This window comes from Mandrillus leucophaeus, unplaced genomic scaffold (genome assembly GCF_000951045.1).
Source record: "Mandrillus leucophaeus isolate KB7577 unplaced genomic scaffold, Mleu.le_1.0 Scaffold650, whole genome shotgun sequence".
Classification (NCBI taxonomy): Eukaryota; Metazoa; Chordata; class Mammalia; order Primates; family Cercopithecidae; genus Mandrillus; species Mandrillus leucophaeus.
Genome location: NW_012107031.1, coordinates 359,524 through 375,947, shown reverse-complemented (window position 1 = coordinate 375,947; position 16,424 = coordinate 359,524). Strand labels below are relative to the sequence as shown.

General features: G+C 41.4%; 1 protein-coding gene across 1 annotated transcript in view; it reads right to left on the bottom strand.

The window, feature by feature from the left end:
- The window catches only part of FER1L6 (fer-1-like family member 6), a 195,362-nt gene that overhangs the window by 85,364 nt on the left and 93,574 nt on the right, over positions 1–16,424 (bottom strand). Inside the window, exons 18-20 of the mRNA XM_012001151.1 lie at positions 14,599–14,718; positions 12,698–12,850; positions 1,955–2,132 (exon numbers count right to left, since the gene is read on the bottom strand). Coding sequence (XP_011856541.1) covers positions 1,955–2,132; positions 12,698–12,850; positions 14,599–14,718 — 451 coding nt within the window. The remainder of the gene's footprint in view (positions 1–1,954; positions 2,133–12,697; positions 12,851–14,598; positions 14,719–16,424) is intronic.

The window sequence follows — 16,424 nt, the reverse complement described above, 5'->3', positions numbered from 1 at the left end:
CAACAGTAAACGATGGAAATGATGCCATCAGCAGATGGCACAGGGATTTCCCGACAGGAGTGTTTCTAGAGATGGCCCACGTGTTCCTTAGCATGCTACATCGTTTGGCAAATTTCTCTGCTGAGAGTGAACTTGGAAATGGTTCACCCGATGAAAATGTTCACCAGCTGCCCCTGAAATGGCTAACTCTGTAATTTAGCAGACCACCCAATGGCAGCCACACAAGCTATGCCCTACACAACTCCAGGGAGCACCATTTACTCAGTGTAGGTTTTCATTTTTCTGAAACCTTGGGTCTTACTAGTTATGTTCCTGGGACTAATCTAGTCACCCTCCTCACACTTTATTGGTACACCTCTTATGCTATGGCTTGCTTTTTACTTGTGGTTATGAGAGATGTGTCTGTTATCCCCACTTGAGGGCCGGAATCACCTCTCACTCATCTCCATGTCACCCACTAGTTTTTCCACCATGCCTTCCATATATGGGTGCAAGCTAATTATTTGCTGAATGGGTATCTTCTGGAGCACAAAATTCTCCAGTAGGTGTGGAAGGCAGCCAAAGCCACCAATGCCAGTGCACGGCAGGAAAAGTTTATTAGGTCACTCTACGAAAACACACTGCAGAGGATCAGAAGCATTGGGAAAAGTCTTTCCTCTGAATTGTTAGTAGCTGGGATAGCAATCACATCCAGGTCCTTGGGTCTCCAGAGATAATCTATAAAAATAGGAAGCCAAGTTAGCTTCCTATTTTTTCCTATCAAGTTAATGTGGATGTTTTTTACCCAAAGATGAAAACTCTCTCAAGGTATGGTGGAAGACAGTAGAAAGAAAGTAGGGTTTGGAGACCTTTTATTTTCCCCCATCCTTTACTAGCTGTGTGATCTTGGGCAATTTCTAAGCATCTTTGATACATAACTTTCTTCATCTGTAAGATGAAGAGTCTTCCCAGGGTTGATCTGAGAAATCAATGAGATCTGATGCATCAAGTGTAAGGCACAATGCTTGGCATGTGGTATTATGCATTTTCCAAAAAGACAATGCTCTTATGCATTTATATCGGGCATGGAAACCATGAGCTGAACTCTTAGATATGTATTTCCAGAACCTTGTATTCTCTGACTATTGAGCAACTTTGATTCCACTGGCAGTCTAGGTTCAGCCAACATCAGAGGAGCCTTGGGCCACAGAGGAGACTTGACTGTATAGACAGTTCTCCAGTGTTTCCAACACTGGCTCAGCTCAAAACTCAACTTCAGCAGAAACGAAGGTAAAACTGCAGGCTGCTTTATCTGAACTCAGCAGCAAGAGATAACATAAATGGAAGTAATTTGGAAGCAGAAAGTCAAATGCAATTGTAATGAATATTTATAATAAAATTCAAAAATGTATCAAAACATAAACATGATGGCACTTACAGAAAATAACTACATAGAAGAAAGGATTCCATAAAACATGCTGAATTTTAAAAGCAGCCGAGCCAAGAACCAAGCTGGAGAAATATGAGTGAACCTACTGATACCAGTTTCCACTGGGTTACTACTAGGAAATGTGAATATCTGCTGTTGATAGGTCAAAATCCCCATGCCATATGAAAGTAAAATCTGCCTTAATTCCACAGATCATGTAAGCACAAGAACTTACTGACATTCTGACATTTTTTTGTTTAAAACGCAAACTCAACCTACATAATCTGCCTACAAAGAAACTCAAATTACTTCCTCTCTATTAACAGAGAAACATAAGTGTTTATTCCAGTTGCATTTAATGATTTTATTCTTTTTAGATGGGACATTGAAAGGTAAGGTAGAACACTTAGGAACTGCACTAAAGAAGGCCAGTAAGTTGGCCCTAAAATAATGTGCAAAAAACTCATGCATGCTGCCTTCCTTATTATCTTTTCAGAAGCCCACCTGAGACCTCGGATGACCCTCTTTGCCCACTGGGGACCCTACCTTGGTAGAGCAGGTTGGATGGGGGGTGATTGGCGCCAGCCCCTTTGGAGGATGTTTCTGCTTCATAGCCTACTGGCAAGTTGTCCAAGATGGCACTGGCATGCTTGATGGAGCCCAGCCACAGGTACACGTCGACTTTTGCTTGCACAGACCAACCAGCCGGTCGTTTTCCAGGCGGCTGGAGAAAGGTTACAAAAAAGACTGACTTGTAAGTAGGAGATAATTACAGGCCTCCCCTTTTGAGAAAAGAGGTCCTTCCTGGAGACACACCCAGAAGTATGTTCAGAGACCAGTTCTCAAAAGCTCCTCTTAAATCCAAATAAAAGCAATGTCCCCAGTTGCCTTGATGCACAACTCCAGATCTCCAGAGGAAGATCCAGGTTTAGTGGGACCTAAAGCTTAAACCTACACTGTGATAAGCTCTTCCGAGCTGTGGGTCATTTTCAACTTAATAGGTAGTAGGTATGTTTCTTGCCACCATTTGATAAATGTGGAAACACAGGCTCAGAGAGATAAAATAGGTTGCCTATGATGCTCAGGTTTTAAGTGACAGACACAAAAGTGAAAAATAAAAGACAGTCCACATTTAGACTCTAGACTCTGAACCCCATAGCTTGACTGTCACTCTGAGCTGAAATCTTCTTCCTGGAACTTCCAACTGTCTGGAGTTCCAACCTGACTTTTTGCCTCTTTGCTTCATTTAGAAGAATCCTAGTACTTCTTCCATAAGTCAGGACTCTAGGGCTTGGAAGAACCTACCTGGCCTGCCATGCGCTTTCTTCCTGGCTAAACAACTTCACCGCTCCCTCATTCAGTGTGGTCTCAGATTCCCTTACTGCTCTGCTCTCTCTCTTTTGAATGTGCTCAGATTTGTATTTTTATTTATGTTTGCTTTAATTTCTATGTTTATGTCTGTATTAGTGTAGGTAGTATGAGTATACACAGGAAGTGTGTGTGTGTCCACATGTATGTGTGTACATATGCCTGTGTGTACATATGCCTGTGTGTGCACATATGCCTGTGTGTGCACGTACTTATGGATATGTGTGTATATGCCTGCATGGGGGTGCATGTATTCTCAGAATCTGAAGACAAAATGTAGGCAGTGTGGCTCCTTTATTTTTCAGTCACCAGGATAAAGGTACTCCCTTACCCCTCTAAATAGTCCCAGGCCCCAGTCTTGGCTGTTGCCAGCAAGGCCATCATTCTAAGAGTAACCTATGGCACTTAACTGCTACCTCTCAAAATGTTGTCAACCCTTCTTCTAAGTTCCTCTTCCTGGTGTTTCTTAGAATTTCCTGTCAGTAATTTTCTTTTTTTTTTTTTTTTTTTAACATCACTTCCTTTCCATTGAGGGTCACAAAATCCTATTATGAAAGGCCACAACTTGTTCTGTCAATTTCCAAGGACCCCAAGGAGAGCCTCTGAATCTGAAATTGAACATGGCTGTTTGCCTTTCTATTGCGCTCTGCGGGTTCCACAAATGGATTTTGAGCAACTCAGCTTAGCAACTACTGCCAGTGCTGCTAGGCCCTTGCTGAGGGAGTGGGGCCAGAAGACTTGGTCCTGGCCCTCCCTCCAGGGCTCACAAAGAGGCCACTCCACTTGGCCACTTAGCTTCACCTACTCAAATGCAAAGAGAGAAAGTGCTGAGGAAGCAGAGAAGTAGCAGCAGTGATTTCCATCCTTCCTTTGAGATTCAAATATTTAGCTGGGCTTTAATGGGCACTTTGGAGTTGGATCCCAGAAAGAGAGGAAAGTGCGTGAACAGAGATTTGGGTAATATGAGCTAATACTTAGCAAGTGCTTACTCTGTGCCAGGAATGATGCTAAGAGCTCTCAGGAAAGAAGTCACAACCGGTGAGCATGAGCGCTAGACAGAGGATGACACAGATGAAGTTGAAGAATCCTGCTTAGTATGTGGATGAGCTGGGACTATATAAAGACCATTGCTGCACTCCTAAAGTTAGCAGCTTGTACATTTTTAAAAAAATATACGCAAATTGGAATTGCTAGCAAGATGATGCAGAGTGTCTCACTTAAGTATCTAAGTTGGATTCATTCAACATTATTGAGCACCTTCCCAGGTGCTTTCAGGAACAGAATCCCATTTTTAATTTCACGTGTACTTTCAGCCTGGTTACATGTCTGCCCCTGCCTTCCCTCAACTGGTGCTCAGAAGACAATACCCCCAGATGAAGGCCTCAGAAGCAAAAGTGTTTCTCTGACCTTCTCCTGCCCTCCTCTCTCTCAGTCCCATTCGCCCCCAGGTTAGCCATAGAAACTAGAATCTCTCTTCCCTAGTGCAGGTCAGAGACACCAGAACCCCATTTCCCAAAAGCCAGCTATAAAACCTAAACCAGAACCCCATTTCCCAAAAGCCAGCTATAAAACCTAAAAATATGACTCTAACTTTCTCTCTGCCTTTCTATGTAAAAATTGGCCATAAAGAAATTATCTGACCTACCTTGTCTAACTGTAGCCCATTCCAGAGAGGGTTCTACCCCACACCCAGAAGGAAAGAATGCTACAGACAGGCCAAGAGTAGCTAGGCAGACAGGCCTTGCTGGGTTTCCCCACTCAGTCCACTAGCATTAGATTATACCATTTTTATTGAATTGTATTTCTATATGTCCATCCATACTTTGTTGAACCTAACCATAAAAATGGACGATTTCCCCCTATTTTTGGATCTTCCTTCTAAAGCCTCCCGTATGTTAATGTGTATATTTAATATATACATTAAATAAATTTGTAAACCTTTTCTCCTATTAATCTACATTTTGTGAATTGATTTTTCAGCAAAGTTTCAGAGCGACAAGGGAAAGCTCTCCCTCGGCTCCTGCACCTGCTTCCCCACTCTCCTTCCTCTGTCATGTGCCCCTGACCAACCACAGCCAGGTATTTCCCTTTGAGAATAGCATGGAAAGGTAGGAAAAAAGAAAACACAACAGAGAAAAACAATTAAGAATGCAAAAATATATCAAGAAGCTGTGATCATTCATATATAAATATTGCATGAGACAAAATGCTAAAGTCTCAGTCTCCCCTGTACCTCCCCCACTTCCCACGGGGTCCTGGTGCAAGACAACCAGCTCAAAAGGAAGAGGAAGCTTGGCAGTGAGAGAAGAGAGAGAGAGAGGTAGTAACTCACATGAACTGTGTTGGAGTTGGTCAGTATTAGCGAGAGTGAGGTTTGTTTATGTGGTAGAGGTTTTACTCTGTGGCAGGACAGAGAAAGGTGCTTTTTAGCCATCACTTCCTGCTGCATCCTAGGAAAAGCTAGATGGAAAGCTGGAACCTGGAGAACAGGAGATGGACTCCCTGTTGTGGACAGAAGGTAGGATAGGGATGGCAAAGGGAGTGAGAAGGAGTGGACTCAGCACAGAGCTAACCCCAGGAGAAGAGGAAGGTTGAGCGCCACCCTCTGGGCTCTGAGAGCATCTAGCTCCTTCCTTAGGAAGGGCTTCCTTTTGGTGATAAATTTCCATTTCCACATTTCCAGCCCTCAGGAGCAGAGTGGGGATAAGACTAAAAGGAAAGGATCCTAAACTTTTGAGTGGTATGTTGGGCTGAGTTCTGCAAATTCTGTTCCATCACTTTTAGTAGCATTGTGAGTATGTTTAAATTAGAGAAAAAGAAAGATCATGCAACCCAGGACTGCAAAACCTTCATTGCTGTTACTGATCAATCATTACTTAGCCATGTGACACAGATGAGGCACTTTGTTTCCTCTGTATTAACAGTTCTCAAACAGGGCCTTTAGGAAGAGAAGTTTCCTAAAACTTACAAATAACTATTCTGGATGCATAAGCTTGACAAACGTGGGCTTAAAAAGTTAAAGATGTTTCACATGGTACTGGTACCAAAACAGACATATAGACCAATGGAACAGAATAGAGACCTCAGAAATAACACCACACGTCTACAACCATCTGATCTTTGACAGACCAGATAAAAACAAGCAATGGGGAAAGGATTCCCTATTTAATAAATGGTGCTGGGAAAACTGGCTAGCCATATGCAGAAAACTGAAACTGGACCCCTTCCTTACACCTTATACAAAAATTAACTTAAGATGGGTTAAATACTTAAATGTAAAACCCAAAACCATAAAAACCCTAGAGGAAAACCCAGGCAATACCATTCAGGTCATAGGCATGAGCAAATATTTTATGATGAAATCACCAAAAGCAACTGCAACCAATGCAGAAATAGACAAATGAGGTCTAATTAAACTAAAGAGCTTCTACAAAGCAAAAGAAACTATCAGAGCGAATGGGTAATCTACAGAATGGGATAAAATGTTTGCAATCTATCCATCTGACAAAGGGCTAATATCCAGAATCTACAAAGAGCTTAAACAAATTTACAAGAAAAAAATCAAACAACCCCATCAAAAAGTGGGCAAATGACATAAACGGACACTTCTCAAAAGAAGACATTTATACAGCCAACAAACATGAAAAAAGCTTAACATCACTGAAGTTTAAAATTCAAAACCACAATGAGATACCATCTCACACCAGTCAGAAAGGCAATTATAAAAAAGTCAAGAAACAACAGATGCTGGCAAGGCTGTGGAGAAATAGGAACACTGTTGGTGGAAGTGTAAATTAGTTCAATCATTATGGAAGACAGTGTGGTGATTCCTCAAGGATCTAGAACCAGAAATACCATTTGACCCAGCAATCCCACTACTGGCTATACACCCAAAGGATTATAAATTATTCTACTATAAAGAGATATGCACACGTATGTTTACTGCGGCACTGTTCACAATAGTAAAGACACGGAACCAACCCAAATGCCCATCAATGATAGACTGGATAAAGAAAATGTGGCACATATACACCATAGAATACTATGCAGCCATAAAAAAAAATGAGATCATGTCCTTTGCAGGGGCATGGATGAAGCTGGAAACCATCATTCTCAGGAAGCTAACACAGGAACAGAAAACCAAACACTGCATGTTCTCATTCATAAGTGGGAGTTGAACAATGAGAACACATGGACACAGGCAGGAGAACATCACACACCAAGGCCTGTCAGGGGGTGGGGGACAAGGGGAGGGAGGCCATTAGAACAAATACCTAATGCACGCAGGGCTTAAAACCTAGGTGACAGGTTGATAGGTGCGGCAAACCACCATGGCACACGTTAACCTATGTCATGAATCTGTACATTGTGCACATGTATCCCGGAACTTAAAGTAAAATAAAATATTAAAAAGTTAAAGATGTTTCCCAACTGCAGGACTTCTTGGAACCTTCCACTGGTTAACGGGCACTGTGAAACTGCAAGAGTTTCCAAGGTTACAACTGCAACTTCTTAAAAGCATTTGAACATGGAACATTTACAGAGCCACTCAAAGAACAGTAGCTCCACAGAATAAAGCTTGAGGAAACTTTAGCTTAGAGAGTTTAGAGATTTATAGTCTATGTTCCCCCCCCCCAGCCCCCGCCCACCTTCACTTCCTATTTCCCAGCTAAAAAATTGGAGTGAGTGGCAGATGAGGGAATACTCAGTGTCCCTGGTGCTGCCTTTGTTTTTTCTGGTCTTGCCCATTCAGTGAAGAGAAAGGGGCATGAAGAGAGATGGTGGGTGAGAAGGGACTTAAAGTCAGGAGTGAAAATCAAAACAGAAATGAAAATTGTCTTGCTGAATCATCTTATCAAGATATTTTATCAAATTCATATGATTGGATTCAACAAGATCCAGAAAGCTGCTGCCCAGAGCAATTCCAATGGCAAAGGAAAATACAAATAAAGAAATAAGCTAAGGCCTACAGAAGAAGATAATATTCAGATGATGAATGCTCCACGGCAAAAGTTCTGCATTTTCAACTCTTTTTAACCTCTGACTTTATTTGACAGCTGTTCTTTGTTCTAATTTTAAATAGTGCCAGGATACATCAAAATATTTAGAAGTGAGTAACTTTATACCACCTTTCTAGTATTTTTAGCACAGGGCCTTCTGAAGTGATTTGCTATTTTTAAGATAAATATTTCTTGCCTCCTTAGCATTCTTTGAATGGAGAAAGTTAAAGAAAATTCTTGATAATTGTGGTGAATGACTTGGGTGAAAAACTTTGTTTTTCAGTTATAGCTTTACTGGAGTGGGTTTAAAAGCCATTTTAGGCCAGGCACAATGGCTCACATCTATAATCTCAGTGCTTTGGGAGTCCAAGGAAGGCAGAAGAATTACTTGAGGCCAGGAGTTTGAGATAAGCCTGGGTTACTTAGTAAGATCCCATCTCTATGAGAAATAAAAATTAGCCAGATGTGGTGGCACATGCCTGTAGACCTAGCTATTCAGGAGGCTGAGGTGAGAGGATTGCTTGAGCCTAGAAGTTCAAGGTTGCAGTGAGCTGTGATTTTACCACTGCACCCCAGACTTGGCAACAGAGTAAGATGCTGTCTCTAAAACAAAATCATTCTACATACATGACAGAAAATAACACAGAGAGCCTCAAACAACTTGCTGGATATGAGGGGGACATAATTACAGCAATGTCCTCTGGGAATGTGGATGTCTAGTAGATCGAATGCTAGCATTTATTGAGTGATTATTCTGTGAGGCACAACTACATGTTACTTACTTGCATTTATTCACTTGTTCCTCACAATAATCTCCATTTCATGAATGAAAAATAGGATGAACATTTTTTTATCCATTTGAAGGTTGAAGAATATTAAGTTGCCCAAGGTCATACAACTAGTATATATTGGCTCTGGAATTCTGTTATGGGTTTAATTGTGGTACCACAAAATTTATATGTTGAAGTTCTAATCCCCAAAACCCAAAATATGACCTTATTTGGAAATAGGGTCAATGTAGACATAATTAGTTAAGTTAAAATTACATTGTACTGCAGTAGGGTAGGTCCCTAATCCCATATGACTGGAGTCATAAAAAGAATGTCAGATGAAGGGATAGACACAGAGGAAGAATGTCATATGGAGATTGGCGCCATTCTAGTAAAAGCCGTGCAACCAACCAGAAGCTAGAGGAGAGGCCTGGAACATGTTCCTCCCTAACACCTTCAAGGGAACATGGCCCTGCCAACACCTTGACCTAGGACTTCTAACCTTTAGAACCATGAGATAATACGTTTCTGTTGTTTAAGCCAGTCAGTTTATGCTACTTTGTTACAGTAGCCCTAGTGATCTCATACAAATTCCAGCCCAAATTCACCCTATTTCAAAGCCCATGCTTTAAACCATTATCCCACACTGCCTCTCATGCTTAATAATAGGGCCCTTCTGTCTGCAACATTGAACAATCACATCTACAGTAAACTCTTGAGATTGGACGGCACTTAGAGGCTATTTAATTTAGCTGCCTGCTGCCATGTTTGTATCAAATAGTTGCCTAGGGTGTGCTAACACCTCTAAGGATGAGGAATGCATTATGAACTTCCATTTAGGAGACTATTTCCCTGTAATGTCTTTGTAGGGCCTGATTTTTACCTGCTGGGTCTCTCTCTCCCCTATACCTCCCCCTCCATCTATGTACTAGCTCCTAAAACACTGAAACTACTCTCTCATGCTGTCAAATCTTCTCAGCTAAGAATTGCTATCGCTTTACCTGTTCCTCTACGGCATGCTTTTGAACCTTTTCTCCCTCCTTGAGTTAGTAAAGGAATGATTATTATATAGCAAGAAACCAGAACTGATATTGGGAGGACAGTCAGCTATGGGTTAGGAAAAGTTAATCAGTTAATTTGTACTCTTGTCAGCTGCTGGTGGGGGTAAAGACTTCGGACACATTTTCGTCTTATTCATTGATTTCTACTTACTGGGATAAAAATGTATTTGTAGGGGAGGTAAAATACCCAGGGCCTCCAAGCAAAGCTCAAATCTTGAGTTAGAGACAGTAGAATCTGTCCAGAGGTACACATCTTTAAGGGCCCACCCAGAAGGCATCTGGGGACTCTGTCTTGATGAAGGGTGAGGGACCCTCAAGTGGAAAAAATTTTATATTTTTACAATTTAAAGTCACAAGGAATCCTGAACTAGCTGTTCTGTCCTTCTTATAGTTTTCTTTGAAGCTATTTTAAAATACAGATTAACTCATGTGAGAAGATGCATGGATGAATTACACAAGTGAAAAGGTAGTGAGGAAACTGATAGAAAAACGTTTATTCTAAGAAATCATAGATGACACAAACAAATGCAAATACCTCCAATGCTCATGGATTGGAAGAATCAATATCATGAAAATAAACATACTTCTCCAAACAATCAACAGATTCAATGCCCTTCCTATCAAAATACCAACATCATTTTTTGCAGAATTAGAAAAAACTATCCTAAAATTCATATGGAGCCAAAAGAGAGCCCAAATTGCCAAAGCAATCCTAAGCAAAAAGAACAAATCTAGAGGCATCACATTACCTAACTTCAAATTATACAAGGCTATAGTTACCAAAACAACATGGTACTGGTATAAAAGTAGATATATAGGCCAGTAGAATAGAATAGAGAACCTAGAAATGAAGTCAAATATTTATAACCAATTGATCTTCAGCAAAGCATACAAAAACACAAATTGGAGAAAGGATGCCTTATCAATAATTGGTACTGGGGAAACAAGATAGCCACATGTAGAAGAATGAACCTGGATCTCTATTTTTTTTTTTTTTTTTTTTTTGAGACGGAGTCTCGCTCTGTCACCCAGGCTGGAGTGCAGTGGAACGATCTCGGCTCACTGCAAGCTCCGCCTCCTGGGTTCACACCATTCTCCGGCCTCAGCCTCCCAAGTAGCTGGGACTACAGGCGCCCGCCACCACACCCGGCTACTTTATCTTATTTTTTAGTAGAGACGGGGTTTCACTGTGTTAGCCAGGATGGTCCTCATCTCCTGACCTCGTGATCCGCCCGTCTCAGCCTCCCAAAGTGCTGGGATTATAGGCTTGAGCCACCGCGCCCGGCCTGGATCTCTATTTCTCACCGGATACAAAAAATTAACTCAGGATGGATTAAAGACTTAAATCTGAGACCTGAAACCATAAAACCTCTAGAAGAAAACCTAGAAAAAAACTCTTCTGGCAAAGAATTTATGACTAAGACACCAAAAACAAATGCAAAAAAAAAAAAAACAAAAATAAATGATACCTAGTTAAACTAAAAAGCTTCTGCATAGCCAAAGAATCATCAGCGTAAACAGAAACCTACAGAATGGAAGGAAAGATTTGCAAATTATGTGTCCCATAAAGGACTAATATCCAGAATCTACAAGGAACTCAAACAAATCAACATGAAAAAAATAATTCCATTAAAAAGTGGGTAAAAGACATGAATAAATATCTCCCCAAAGAAGATATACAAATGGCCAAGAAACATATGAAAAAAATGCTGAGCATCACTAATCATCAGGGAAATGCAAATTAAAACAATGATTGAGATACCACATTACCCCAGCCAGAATGGCCATTATTAAAAAGTCAAAAAACAGTAGATGTTGGCATGGATGCAGCTAAAAAGGAACGCTTTTATACTGCTGATGGGACTGTAAATTAGCACAACCTCTATGGAAAACAGTATAGAGATTTCCCAAAGAACTAAAAGTAGATCTACCATTCAACCCAGCAAGACCACTACCCACTACTGGGTATCTACCCAAAGAAAAAGTTTAAAAAGGTACCAGCATGTATATGTTTATTGTGGCACAATTCAAAATTGTAAAGGTATGGAATCAACAACCTAAGTGTCCATCACCTGACGACTGGATTAAGAAAATGTGATATATATACACCATAGAATACTACTCAGCCATAAAAAAAAGAATGAAATAATGTCTTTTGCAGCAACTTGAATAGAGCTGGAGGCCATTATTTATTCTAAGTAACTCAAGAATGGAAAACCAAATACTGTATGTTCTCACTTATATGCAGGAACTAAGCTATGGGTATGAAAAGTCATACAGAATGGTATAATGGACACTGAAAACTCAGAAAGGGGGAGGGTAGGATGGGGATGAGGGACCAAAAACTACCTATTCATACATTGTACACTACTCAGGTGACAGTTGCACTGAAATTCTGGATTTCACCACTATTCAACTTACCCATGTAATCACAAACCACTTGTACTCCTAAAGCTATTGAAATTTAAAAAAAAAAAAAAAAAATTGGCCAGGAACAGTGGCTCATGCTTGTAATCCCAGCACTTTGGGAGGCCGAGGCAGGCGGATCACGAGGTCAGGAATTTGAGACCAGCCTGGCCAACATAGTGAAACCCCGTCTCTACTAAAAATACAAAAAATTAGCTGGGCTTGGTGGCGGGCATCTGTAATCCCAGCTCCTTGGAAGGCTGAGGCAGGAGAACACTTGAATCTGGGAGGCAGAGGTTGCAGTGAGCCAAGGTCACACCACTGCCCTCCAGTCCTGGTAACAGTGCAAGACACCATCTCGAGAAAACAAACAAACAAACAAAAACCTTAAGGTTGTTATTAATACTAGCAATCAAAAAGGTAAAAATTAAAGTAACCCATTAGATTAAAAAAGAAACTTACGTGTGTCTGATGATATAACAGTTAAAAATTTTGAAAAAATTCCACCTAAAAGTGGTCTACTGAATTACAATTTGAACCAAGAGACACCAAGGTGTTTTAGTTGTCCTCCTACCTTTGAAAGCACTGGGGAACGGTGAGAGCCATGGACACTCACTAGAAAGTCTGAGCCACCCTAGAGAAACAGAAATCTCCCTTCTTTTAGTTACAATACTGCACACTTACTTTGAGGAAGTGAGTTTTGATCTTGCCGCAGTGTTTGCCCATCTGCCCCATGACCGGGGAATAGAGGAGGTCTTTGGAGGCGATGCGGGCGTAGGCCACTCTCCTGTTGTTGCTGAGCATCCAGATGAAAACATCAGGGATAGTGTGCTGGGGCTGTAGAAGTGGGATTTGAAAGGTTGGTACTGAACAAATGCACTTGCAGAGTTCTGCTATCCTGAAACAGTCCCGCTTCGACAAAACAAATGCTGTGACTGACACCATCTAAGCACTGAAACATCTATGCCATCAGGCAAATTAAGTGCAGTTTCCTAGAGAAGAGAAAGCCTTATTTAGGTCATGAATTAAAAGTGCATACAGCCGGGCGTGCTGGCTCACGCCTGTAATCCCAGCACTTTGGGAGGCTGAGGCGGGTGGATCATGAGGTCAGGAGTTCGAGACCATCCTGGCCAATATGGTGAAACCACGTCTCTACTAAAAATACAAAAATTAGCCAGGGGTAGTGGCACTCGCCTATAGTTTCAGCTACTCAGGAGGCTGAGGCAGAAGAATCGCTTGAACCCAGGAGGCGGAGGAGGTTGCAGTGAGCCAAGATCATGCCATTGCACTCCAGCCTGGGCAACAGAGCGAGACTCCATCTCAAAAAATAAAAAATAAAAAAAGTGCATATAAACCCACAGGTCAAATTGCCCATATGAGAACATGCAAGTCGGACCTGTGATTTGGTGTCTTTGGTAGCCTACTTTTCTCCATCTGCAGGACAAACACTTTTACATAACTTCCTATGGATTTTTTTCCAGTCTTGTAATAATGATTTAGTTTTAATCACTCCTCAGAGCCAGATAACATTTCCAGAATATTCAAATGAAACAACAAAAACAAAAATCTATGCATGTCTTTGAATGACTTTACTTACACTTGCTCTTAGGCAAGTATTTCTACAAGGAACTGTGTACCTATAATATGATTGCAAAATATTTTATTTCCATTTTAAGTGGTTATTCAGCAGGAACTCAGCTAAATTGGATAGGAAATTAGACTTTAAAGTTGAATTAATCAAGATAGGAAGAGTAGAATTCCATGCCAAGTGGCCCATTATGTTGTAAATGTTTGAAATGCACATTTCTGAACAAACGAAACTCTCAAAACAAAAAGAGGTATATTGTTATAAACAAGGCTTTGACATTCCTGGACTGGAAGCAGACGCTCTGTGTTTCCAATCCCTAGTGATCAGGTGTAACTAATCCCCGAAGAGGGCATCCCTTCTCTCTTCTGAGTGCTTATTCAAATTCCTATGTCTACTGACTGCTTGTCTCACCGAGTAATATGCCGCCAGGGAATGACTGATTTGCAATAAGAACTGCAATTTTCAAGAAAAACAGAAGCAGTAAATCTCTCTCCCTGAAATCTTTCCACAAAAAAAATCCCTGTTTTAGAAGTTTCTACACATTTGCAGGCTTCAAGAACGAATGTCAGTATCTGACAGATGCAAATATGAGGGTTCTTTTTAAATAGATCATTCTAGAAGTCACCAGAAGACACTGTTTACAACTAACTTTAAAATGAGAAGCTGCCGTGCCCTTTACTGGGCACGAATTTAAATCCTTTTATAGTTGAAAACCTATCAAAGTTCCCGGTGCGTATGTTGACTTCACCCAAGCCCATTAGCAAATGTGCCTTTTACTTTGCTGAATGCTCAGGTTTTGTTTTAAAAAAAATCAATAAAACTGTACATTTTTGGTTTAATTTAAAAATCTCTTCTCTAAACTAGGAGTGCCTGCGCAGCCCACTAGGGCTGGGGAGAAAAACATTGATTCGTATTTCACCCGTACCAACCGGTCAAACCTCCTTGGAAGACATTCAGTCTAACCTTCCAAATGACGTTTGCCTTTAGAGTCAATTACCTCGTCAACAAGAAAGCGGATTTTTTCCACAAAGTTTTGGGCTTCGTGAATCATTTCATCAAGAGGTAACTTTTTCTTCTGCTGCTGAATGATCCCCTTGGCCTCCTTGCACATTGCTTCCTAAAACAAGACAAGAGGCAGTGTAGGTCTTTCTGGAGATCTGGACAACAAGCAGCATCCTGTTGCTGAAGAGGCGTGAGGGTCCTGGTGAGCTCCACACTGAGCCACTCACATGGACTGTTCCAGGGTCTGCCACTGTGCACGCTGCCCCCTTAGTGGAAACTTCACAGGATTATGGAGGCAGTAATATCATCTCACCTCCGCTTGACAGATGAGAAGCTGAGGTCCAGAAAGGCCACAGGCTTATCAAGGTTACATGGCTTATTAACCAGCACCTGAATCTAAGTTGATATGGTTTGGCTGTGTCCCACCCAAATTTCATCTTGAACTGTAATTCCCATAATCCCCACATATCATGGGAGGGACCTGGTGGGAGGTAATTTAATCATGGAGGCGTTTACCCTCATGCTGTTCTCGTGACAGTGAGTAAGGTTCTCACGATATCTGATGGTTTTATAAGAAGCTTTTCCCCCTTTTGCTTGGCACGTCTCTTGCCTGCCACCATGTAAGATATGATTTGCTCCTTCTTGCCTTCCACCACGACTGGCGGCCACAATGGCCTCCTAGCCATGTGGAACTGTGCGTCAATTAAACCTCTTTCCTTTATAATTACCCAGTCTTGGGTATGTCTTTATTAGCAGTGTGAGAACAGAGGCTTTCTGATATTTAACAACAACAACTACGATAATAGCAGCCTAAGGTGTACTGAGATGTTCCTCTGTGCCAGGCAATATTCTAACCACTGTATTAATCCTTTGTTACTCCTCATAACAGTCTTATGAAGTAGGTTCTATTATTTCCATTTTACAGCTGAGGAAGCAGTAATGCAGCTACTGAATGGCAGAGCCAGAGCTGACCCCCAGCTGCATCCAGAGTCCAGTGCTTAACCACTGCACTCACCACCTCTTCCTGGAGGTATGGTGGCTGCTTTCAGACCAAGAAGACATCATATGAGAAATGCTGCCAGAAAGTTCAGTGTAAGTGGTTGGAAAACCCAAAAGTGTTTGATTTATTTGTTCAGCTCACATTTATGTGCTTAGGAAAAAAGTATTTACAGTGACTTCTAAGGCCCTGTGTGAGTTGGCCCTGCCACTGTCTGCTTCATCTTATAATATTCCTTCCCTGCTCACTGTGCCTCAGGCATACTGGTCCTCAGAAGCCCTAGAACATGACAAACTTTCTCCATCCTAAAGCTGGTGTATTAGTCTTTTCTCATGCTGCTAATAAAGACATACCCGAGACTGGGTAATTTATAAAGGAAAGAGGTTTAATGGAGAACTCACAGTTCTACATGGCTGGGGAGGCCTCATGGGGAAAATCATTGTGGAAGGCAAGGAGGAGCAAGTCACGTCTTACGTAGATGGCGGCAGGCAAAGAAAGAGAGCTTGTGCAGGGAAACTACCCTTTGTAAACCATCAGATCTCATGAGACTTATTCACTATCATGACAACAGCATGGGAAAGACCTGCCCCCATGATTCAATTACCTCCCAGCAGATCCCTCCCACAACATGTGAGAGTTCAAGATGAGATTTGGGTGGAGACACAGCCAAACCATATTAGCTGGTATGCTTGGTGTTTCCTCTTGCTCAGATGTTCTTCCTCGTCTCTACATGGCTGGTTTCTTCTCATCTTTAAGGCCTCAACTTAAATGTCACCACTGTATTATATACCCCCATGTTTTCCTGATCCCTGTGGCTTTTTAGA